Here is a 10930-nt window from a genome sequence, read left to right on the forward strand (position 1 = left end):
GGTCTAAAAAAGCATCATATTTAGTCCAAAATTTGACTATAACGTAACACTATGCTATATCATCCAAATGTGACAACTTTTGAGAACAAAACAATTTGGTCCAAAATTTGAAAAATCGACATACTATACTATGTCGTCCAAAATTTGAAACAAAAATTCAAAATCATTTTTTGGTCTAAAGAAGTGTCATACGTCGTCCGAAATTTGACTATAACGTAATACTATGCTATATCATCCAAATGTGACAGCTTTTGAGAAAAAAAAAATTTGGTCCAAAATTAGAAAAAACGTCATACTATACTATGTCGTCCAGAATTTGACATATTTTTTCAAAATAATTTTTTGGTCTAAAGAAGTGCCATACGTCGTCCGAAATTTGACTATAACGTAATACTATGCTATATCATCCAAATGTGACAACTTTTGAGAACAAAAAAATGTGGTCCAAAATTTGAAAAAACATCATACTATACTATATCGTCCAAATTTGACATTTTTTTCAAAATCATTTTTTGGTCTAAAAAAGCGTCATATGTCGTCCAAAATTTGACTATAACGTAATACGATGCTATATCATCCAAATGTGACAACTTTTGAGAACAAAAAAATTAGGTCCAAAATTTGAAAAAACTACATACTATACTATGTCGTCAAGGATTTGACATATTTTTTCAAAATAATTTTTTGGTCTAAAAAAGCATCATATTTAGTCCAAAATTTGACTATAACGTAATACTATGCTATATCATCCAAATGTGACAACTTTTGAGATAAAAAAATTTGGTCCAAAATTTGAAAAAAGGTCATACTATACTATGTCGTCCAAAATTTGATCTTTTTTTAAAGTATATTTTTTGGGGCTTTTTCGCCTGTAATGAGTAGCATAGGTGAGACGGAGAGGAAAAAGGGGGATTAATGACAGGAGGTAGACGGCCAGTCAGTGCAGGATTCGAACATGGTGTGCTTGTAAAGAAAACTACAGCGTCAATTGAAAAAACAGGTCATGTGCTCTGCCAACTGAGCTACACACCAGCTGAAATTTTTACTTTCCACATTTGATGGCTTTTTAGTAAAAAAAAATTTGGTCCAAAATTTGAAAAAAAGGTCATACTATACTTTGTCGTCCAAAATTTGGCAATTTTTTGAAAAACATTTTTTGGTCTAAAATATGAAAAAACTGTCATACATCGTCCGAAATTTGACTAGAACGTAATACTATACCATGTCGTCCAAATTGTATGACTTTTTAGTAAAAAAAACATTTGGTCCAAAATTTGAAAAAAAGGTCATACTATACTATGTCTTCCAAAATGTGGCAATTTTTTTCTACAACATTTTTGGTCTGAAATATGAAAAAACTGTCATACATCATCTGAAATTTGACTACAATGTAATACTATACCATGTCGTCCAAATTTGACGACTTTTGAGAAAAAAATAAATTTGGTCCAAAATTTGAAAAAAAGGTCATACTATACTATGTCGACAAAAATGTTACAATTTTTTTGAAAAAAATGTTTGATCCAAAATTTGACAAAAACGTCATACTGTACTATGTCGGGATATTATTATGTCGTCCAAAACTTGTCAAAATATTATACTATTGTTTGTCGTCCAAAATTTGCCAAGAAAGTAATACATGAGTATTCCGTCTAAAATTTGTCAAAATCTCATACTATATGTCAATCAAAATATCACAAAAAGTCACAGTTTGTCCAAAATTTGACAAAAAAGTCAGGCTAGTATGTCGTCCAAAATTTGACAAAAAAGAGATTTGTCCAAAATTTGGATTGAGCTGCTTTAGTGTTCATATGCTGTAAACTGATGGTTTTTCCAATAAGCTGCATAGTTGTTTTCATACTTGGTATCTCTTTAATGATAATCATAATAGTCAGAAACACAACAAAATCAAAGTACAGGGTTGAAGAGGGACAAAACAATAATGGAACCAGGCAATTATGTTATTAACATATCTACATTTCATACAGTTTCTCAAGCTCTAGGATTTCTTAAGAAAAAGAAAAGATACCTACTTTTTTATAAAGAAATAAAATCTGAGATACACAAGCAAACTATTTACAGTGCCTGCACCCCCCGACACAAGCCAGACAGGCCCAACTCATCATAGACACACATTCAGCCGAAAAAACTTGTAAACTAATGGGATGGAACGGAAAAAGCGAACCAGTGTGCACGAAAGTTGGACTGAGGTATGGATAAGATGGTCATCACTCTTCCAGCATTTTAAATAGGTGGTTAGTACAGTGATGCTAGTGAACCTCGAATCCTTGTAACAGGACATATAAAAAACATACAACTGGTTTACACAAGCAGATACAACCATTTTCTCTATAACTGTGACACAGAGGAGAAGGTGCACACACTTGACAGCAAAAAAAGTTGACGGAAGTGACAACCACTCTCCTGTTTTTTTGCAAAAAGGGAAAAGAAAATTCACCTCATGCTTGATGTAAGCGTCCACACTGACCTTCCGGGGCAAACTGAAGGAGCAAATGCAAAAAAGCATGGTTTTGTTTCTTTAAATGACACAGACAGCACAGACCATTCTGCAAACATTTCAACATTATTCAATAATTATCCAGCAATGTTAAAACATTTTTTTTCTACACAGCAGTCCTTGCCATTCTTTTTTTTTTATATATATATATCCGTTCAGAGGCTGCTTTTTGTGTAAATCTCACATCATTGTGTTATTGTTTGTCAAACCCAAAGAGTGAATTGTGCATACATTCAGATTATTTTAATTGTCTATAATAGGGTGTGATTGATATGCAAAAAGGGGGGAAAAAAACTCAATTTTAGTCTTACAGTATGGTGGCATGATTTGGTAATTGTGCCATGTTCATGCTAGTCGACTCACAACATGTTAAAATGACCAACGACAAACTTATTGTTGATTATATTTCAATTATAATTGTGTAAAACTAGCATCCAGACTAGTCTCCCTTGTTGAGAATAGTATTTCAGCATTTTGTTGCCACTTCAGCAAATGTACATTATGAAGTGGGCAAAAGCTCCTTTCTTCTTTAAAAAAAAAATGACCATGAAATACTGGAGTAAACACCAAATAAAAGGCCAATGTTTCCATCAATTCTACCACCAATTGTTATTCTTTTTTCTTTTCTAAATATTGGTGGAATCAGTGAAACACTGGTGTGCAATGCTGATGCTTTCCAAAGATTGTGGCACTCAGAGAAAGGGGGACAGATATATAGAGGGTACGCAAGAAGAGACCTGAGAACATGGCCCCTTGTTTTAAGTAAAGAGAAGAGTCAGGCCTTTAATACTCGAAACAGCATGGCAGGGAGGAGGGAGATGTTTACCGAAATGTAGAAAAAACATGGATGAATAAGGGCATTAAAGGGAGCAGCAGGCCACGAACACTGAGCCTCAGAGAGTGGGAGCAGGATGTTTTACAGCAAAGATAAAATGTGGGGAGGAGAGGCAGACCAGGACACATGGCTGCCCTTAGGTAGTCCATGGTGTGGCTTTTCCCCGCTTGTTTAAAGTACATATCGAGGCAAGGGGGCGATCTGTTCTCTAAAGTCTTGAGTTGTCCAGGTGTTGTGTTGAATAATGGGGGTATTTTTGGAGTAAAAGGAGGTGGGTGTTTTCCTCAGTAGTCCTCCACCCAGCCGTTCTCCTGGATAAAGGCATCGATGACTTCCTTCATGGCCAAGTTTGGGATCAGCTGGTCCTGGGTCAGAGGGCTCCTGGTAACAGGGTCAAAGTGACCCACCCGCTGTACAGAACAAAGAGGAAATTAAATGTTAAAGTGTTAGCATGTGCAAATATGTATTCGAAATACAGCTCATGGAAATACGAAACATATTATATATGTGGTCATAAAAAAACGTAATGTGTTTTCTTTTGGTTTTGACACAAAATTTAAAGCTGTAGTGCGTAACTTTTGTTGTTGTTGATGTTATTATTCTGCCTCAGTTTGCTCTTCGTGAACAGAAATTACATAACATCATGTGACACTGGTGACAAATCTGGATCATAGTTTTCGGTACTGATCATATGAATCCATATTTACATAATAAGTGCTTATATCAAATTGTATTGGACCAAAAAAAAAAATCAGGAGTTTTTCATTTTACCTGTAGGTGCTCTTCAATGTCCTTGCGGTCATAGGTGATGCCGCTGGGTGTGATGCAGGGCTCCCTCATCAGCTCAAAACTGATCTTCCCGCACAGGTAATCTGGGATCTCCCGCTTCTGAGCAAACAACAAAAACACAGCAAGAGTCAAACTGATGCAAACATAATACATAATGTTGTTGTTTCCCTGGTTACAGTTGTTTTTTTGAGGGCTGCCGTGCAAACATTTCCACATTAACGTCTTCTTTGTTCCAGAAAGAGCAGCCAGCCTAAGTTTAGATTAAACACTGCATTAAAGCAGCAATGCTCACACTAAAAATATCATTACATTGTTCACCGTGCATGACTATATTTAAATAATGTCTATTCTTCCATCAGGATTAATCAGCTGTACACTTAACATATACAGCAGAGAAACATTCTGCAGGGAGTCAGAACAGTGCCATTTACATGACAACTACAATCATTGATTCATTAATCTCTACATGCTTGGGCAAACAAACAGTGACAGTTACCATAGCAACAACCTGGGATGAAAAGAACATGCACTGTAATCTTGACGAGTACCAGAACAGGTAAATGTACAACAGTAGAGAGGATTCACTCACACAGCGCAAAACTGTTTTTGAGATGCACCTACACACATATTTGAAAGTGTGTGTGTGCGTCTATTTCGGTTGTTGCCATGTCAACGGTGATAATGAGAAGTAGGTGTACACTTGTAGGCAGAGCGTGCATATGTGTGGTTAAAATGCGATGAAAATGTGCCAAGTCTATTTGTCACATTCCATCCACAGCCGTGTGATTGACTTGTGACACATCCAGCATTTAGCTCAATGATGGGATAACTTCAGGTGAAGAAGTGAACGAGTAAAATGTCATACGTACTTTTCTTTTCTCATCCACTTGAGAGAAGAGCTCGTCCATGTCCATTAGGTACTTGTCCTGTGCATGATACAGTTCAAAATGTTAATAAGGTTTAACATACAATCCAAACGGTGTAATGCATTGTGGATAAGGTAAGTCCTATGTGGGAAAAACGTACATGTTTTGATGCAATCTTGGCAGTTTCACCCTCAATTTGATTGTCGTCCTGCTTTTCTTTGTATTCTTCAACTTCTCTGCTCAAAAGCATAAAGTTATGAAAAATTACAGCTCGGTTTAAATCATTTTTTTACAGCTCATGCTGTAATGTGTGACTGCCTCACCTTTCCTTCTCAGCCAGTATGAGTTTGGTCAAATAAGCATGCAACTCGTTCTCTTGGTTAATGCGCTTCTCCTCGATGCTGTTCCAGCGTTTCTTCTTGGCAATGCGCAAGGCACTGGGGATGTCGTCTCCGAAATTCAGCCTCTGCTCCTTTGCCAGATTATATGCTGTCAAAGCAAAAACATTAAAAACACAGCAACAATGGATTGCGTTATAAAATGTTTTCTTAAGATTGCGTTATTTGAACAAGAGACATCTGTAAATGGTGTATGTACAAAACATCCTATAGAATGATGAAAATTATGCTGGCAGTGTATACTTTAAGTTAATTAACGTCAACACTGATCTGAAAAGAATTCAGCACTACAACAAGCTGCTTTTATATCATCACAACACATGAAACGGCTTCACTGTTATTCAGAAAGTCATAATAATTACCTTTTTGCAGATTACCAATGGCTTCATCATAGTTCTCCAGCTCCAGGTGACACTGGCCCAAGAAGAAGTGGGCCTTGACTGACTGGCTATCCAGCTCCAGAGCGTGCTTACAATCTGCCAGAGCTTTGTCATGCTGCTGCAGCTTCACATGGCAGAGAGCCCTGTTGGTGTAGTACACTGCCACAGATGGATTACGGTTCTGGGAGACAAAAACAAGTGCATGGTAACAATCACAACACTGTAGACAAGGCTTCACATACACATAATAATGCTATATTATGTAATGCAATGAAGCAGGAGTCATCAATAGTATAATTATATATATATAGTATATATATATATAGTATAATTTTAATAGTATAATTTTTGGTAGAGTGACAGTTACTCACAATAGCTTTGCTGTAGCATGTAGCAGCCTCCTGGTACTTGCGACAGAGGAACAGCCGGTTCCCCTGCTCTTTCAGCTCCTGCGCGGTTGAACTCTTCTCCGGGCTGCCGGCCATTTTCTCCGCCGGCTCCGCGGGGCCCGCCTCGCCCTGCTTCCCTATCCTGTTCCCCGTCTCTTCGGCTGGCTAACTGACAGGTCCAAGAATGCCCTGTCCCTCCTGGATGGCACACACTAGACCGGAGACACAGTCCATGTAAAATAAAGGCAACGTTCACCCATGTGCATTTGCTGCAATGCAACTGCAATGCGCGTTTAGTGCGAAACGGGTGCGCTTCTCGTTACCATCCAAACGTGCATCGGACTAATTCGCTGACTGTGCTCACCGCTGTAAAATACGGCGAGGTGGCCAGACTGCCATCAGTTTAACTATTCATGTGACTGACATCAGCTGTATCGACACAGGCAGCAGCACAGCTAGGTAACTAGCTAGCTAGCTATGAGGGAAGCTGACGCTCACGCTCCATTCCGTTACAGAAGGCATTTATAAAACGACACACAAACACGTCAACAGTCACACGCTGTAAACACGCAAAGTCAAAATTATTGTTCGACCACAGAGACAAAACTGACACCGTCGCTGACTTGGGTTAACAGCGATAAAGAGGGTGGTGGTCAGACATTAGCCATTTAGCTGAGCAAGCGTACTAAGCTATGTTGTCCGTAATCGCTTCTCCATAAAAAAGACCTCCGTCTACTCTTTGGTCAAATAAATATGAATATGTTCAATTGCCCCTTTGAGTACATATATTAATGCGCTGTAAATAATTCTACAAATGCTTTTAAATCAAAGCAGCGATAACCTCGTAAGAAAAAAACACACAAAGTGGCTAATGCTAGTTTAGCCTGTTTGCTAGATAGCCTAAAATGTCCTTTCATTTCAACTGGTGTCATAACGGATCGTTTCTGCGACGCGTGGTTAACAGCGCTTACCTTTTGGAGGTGATGTTACATACAGGTGAAATGGATTTGAAATGCTTCGATGTTGAATCTGAAAACCGATTATTTTTCCCCTTTCATGACAGGTTGTTGTTATGCTGACGTCAATAGCCTATGCGACGTCTACGGAAGCCGAAAGGACGCGTTTTTCTCCATCCTTATGGTTATGCGACACATAATGCATATGCAAAAAAAATAATTCACAGTTACATACCACATTCATGCCTTAAAATTAGTGAAGAACTACAATACTAATAAATAACACCTATGCTCAAATAATCAAAGTGTTTGTTTAATGGTTCACTTGTATTTTAATGTTATTTTTGCACTAATGATTCAGTTTTCTTGGCAGATATTGCTATTTTTTTTAATGTTTATTTTTTCGTGTTTCATTATTTTTGCTCACATTGTAAATTCTATGGATTATAAGATGTTCTGGTGTTATGTTATGTTTTCTTTTTTATTGTAAGGTAGATTATATTAGTTTTCCTCACTGACAGTTACAGTGTTTATGTCATACTTTTACAGTTTACCCTGCACTCAGGTTGCAGCCTTTGTAGAATAATATGAGGAACATAAAATAACAGCCACCAGATGGCGCTGTCTTGTCAAAGTTTTCTTCAAACCTCAAAACTGAAACCAGTGCAAATGATCACTGTTCTCAGCCTACAGACTGTATAGATAGATAGATAGATAGATAGATAGATAGATAGATAGATAGATAGATAGATAGATAGATAGATAGATAGATAGATAGATAGATAGATAGATAGATAGATAGATAGATAGATAGATAGATAGATGAGGACTGCTAAAATGTACTATTGAAATGTGCAAAAAAATAAAACACTGACACTTTGAGACTTTTCTGCCTGTGATCAACTGAAACTCAAGTTGCACAAATATTTTTCATGTCCCTGATAAGATTTTTGGCCTGATACAATAGTCCTTTCATCGGTGGGAGGCCTGTTCAGAGAAACATCAGATTATGATCAAGAATTTAGAATATATTAACAGAGCCATCCCACCCACAGAGAAATCCAGCCCCATGTGGTTATATCCATAGATGAACCCTGAGGCCTTCAGTAAAAAACATTCAAGTTTAGCTGTGGAGGAATTAGTTAGTGAGGCTGTGACAGTGGACAGGGTCACTTTCATCCCAGCCTGTTGGGCCTCTGAGAAGGCCCCGCTCACTGATGATCAACGTGTGAAGATTAGGGAACATCCCCTGAGCAAACACACTGATAAAAATGAATGGAGGGGGCTACTGAGCTGCAGAGCCACTAGCACTGTGTGTCCCCAGCTGTGTTTACCTATTTCCACCAGTCTGGTCCTCTGATCCTCTTTGGAACACCCACCCACCCGTCTAAAATAACCAGCCCCCAGTCCCTTCCTTGTGAAAGAGGACATTTTTGACCACAGATACACACTAATGAGGACACACACACCACGCAGAAGATGAGGATGAGCTTAAAGTGACCAAGTAAAGTTAGAAACTATTGTTGCATCAATTATTTAAGGTCCAGTGTGTGAGATGTAGATAAATAGGTTATAAAATAATGACACAGATTTATTTTTTCTTGAGTTTACAATAACCTGAATGTATGAATTGTTTTTCAATTGAGTCAAATCTACTTTTTTTTCCCCCGGGTTGGATAATCTTTATAATTCTGGATGTGCAACTGGAGTCACACACCACACAAAATGCACAAATGCACAATATTCAAAGTGCATGCATAAAAACATATACAGTGGTGATGGTCCTGGCTAAATAAAGGATAAAAAAAAAATATATATATATATTTTGATACTTTATTATAATTAAGATTAGATACTTTAATGTCATTGTAAGACTATACAATGAAATTCAGGTGCAAGGTAAGGATATGAACTCGTACATTCAATACAAATAAATAAATAAATATATCCATTCACATGTTCCACGACATGCATTCATTTAACCTCACAATCATTCAATCAGTGCTGATGTGTGCATTTGAGAGAGGTAATGGAGTTAAAAACATCCATTTCACTTTAAAATAATTATTAAGTTGCACAATAACACTGCAGGAAAAACTATGCTTAGATTTTAAATAACTGTATATGGAGACCTCATAAAAGTTTGAATGACCCAAGTCTACTGAGGTCCATCAACCTGAAAAATCAAAAACTGAACAAAAACTACTATATTATGAAAAATAATGTTCAATCTTGTGAAAGAATGTGGTTTGATGAACCTGTTGCTTACATTTAAACTTCCTCTCCCTCATTCACCAGCTCTCCGCCCCCACTCCTCCCGTCCAGAATCCCGACCGTTATCCTCCGTTATCCCCTCATCAAGTCCAACTGCTGCACCAGCTGGCTGAGCTTCCAGTCACCTTGGCAACAAGACCAGGAAGTTGCCCAGCTCCTCTGGCACAGCTGAAAAGCTGCCACTTCCTGATTGATTCTGGTCTTTCTTTCTGCCTGTGTAGTCGTTTTCCCATTTGGCAGTGGTCTCCACTGTTCAGCGCCAAAGACCCTGACAAGTGAAAAAGGGTGGACACACTCCCCTCAGCATTAAGGGATACCTCGGGTTCAAATGGGTGAAACAAAAGCCGTATTTATCCACAGTGGTGGGTATTTGTTTGGAGGGTTTGGACATTTTTTAAAGAAGGGGAAAGACTCATAGACTCTCCGCAGTTCGTCCGAAAAGCTCTGAATGCGAACGGGAACAAAAAAAAAGAGGAAAAGAAATGTTCTTCTGTTTAAACTGTTATAAAGAAGTGGCGTTTAAAAAGGGGACCTGTACGCCTACCTACATTTGCACACTCTGACGTTAACCATCTCACTGTGACACCACGCAAAACTGCACACACATGCCAAGCTGTCAATCATAACTGTCCCCCCTTTTCATTCACTCGCTCACGCCTATAATCTGCTCTTGTTCCAGAACAAAATGAAAACTTAAATGTCCATCATGATTTCATAGCTCCTCTTTGCCATATTCAAGGGCCGTCCAGGTGGCTCTGCATTCAGGGATGAATTATCCTACTACAATAATTAACATGCGACTGGTCTCTAATTTAAAATGAACAAAAAGTGTTTTCCGAATTTTTCGTCATTCACACGAACGCAGCAGGGTTTTATCCACAGTCCGCTAAACTGAGGATGACAAAGGACGATTAACCTATACTGCTAATGACTTTTATTGCCTTGCTGGAGCCAGATTCTGCAGGATTGCACTTTGCACACAGGATGCATATAAACTCTAAATCCTTTATGTCCATGTGTTAGATACAGACGTGGACTTTGTCCAGATAAATGAGAGAAACATTCAGCAAGGCCCCATCTAGAGAAGAAGATTTTGGAGGTAAATGCATGTTAGAATGTGACAATTGAATCTGACCTACTTTTAAAATACTGTAAGTTGTGATGCTTTTTTTAGTTTAACCCTATAGAACACTATCGCTCAAATTCAAAACACCATCACTAACGCCGGGTGATTTTTACCCGAGATAATAAATACACCCAATAAAAAGTACTTGGCATCAAAATATATCAATACATGACACATTTGAGAGTAGTGTTCTTTTATTTTAAACTGTCATGTCTAACAAAATGAAAGAAAAGCATCACGAGGGGACCATATAAAAATTCTTACTGGAATTTCCGGGGATTTGGGAACAAAAAATTTCTTAAAAAGAAAAAAAATGAAGATCAAAACTTGGTTTTCATGAAAATCACATACATTTATTTGCTCGGGTGAAAACCAGCCGACACTGGTGTTCTAGGGTTA

At 37.9% G+C, this 10930-nt stretch overlaps 1 protein-coding gene across 1 annotated transcript; it reads right to left on the reverse strand.

The window, feature by feature from the left end:
• Nucleotides 1–1866: 1866 nt before the first annotated feature.
• On the reverse strand, nt 1867–7279 carry stub1 (STIP1 homology and U-Box containing protein 1). Its single transcript, XM_083903422.1, has 8 exons — nt 7147–7279; nt 6158–6387; nt 5769–5967; nt 5332–5497; nt 5169–5244; nt 5012–5068; nt 4125–4241; nt 1867–3763 (listed from the first exon to the last, which is right to left on the reverse strand). The coding sequence occupies exons 2-8, from the start codon at nt 6269–6271 to the stop codon at nt 3638–3640; spliced, it is 855 nt and encodes a 284-aa protein (XP_083759548.1). The 5' UTR covers nt 6272–6387; nt 7147–7279; the 3' UTR covers nt 1867–3637.
• Between the last annotated feature and the right edge of the window lie 3651 nt (nt 7280–10930).

The sequence above is a fragment of the Microchirus variegatus genome (genome assembly GCF_963457635.1).
Source record: "Microchirus variegatus genome assembly, chromosome: 17".
Taxonomy (NCBI): domain Eukaryota; kingdom Metazoa; phylum Chordata; class Actinopteri; order Pleuronectiformes; family Soleidae; genus Microchirus; species Microchirus variegatus.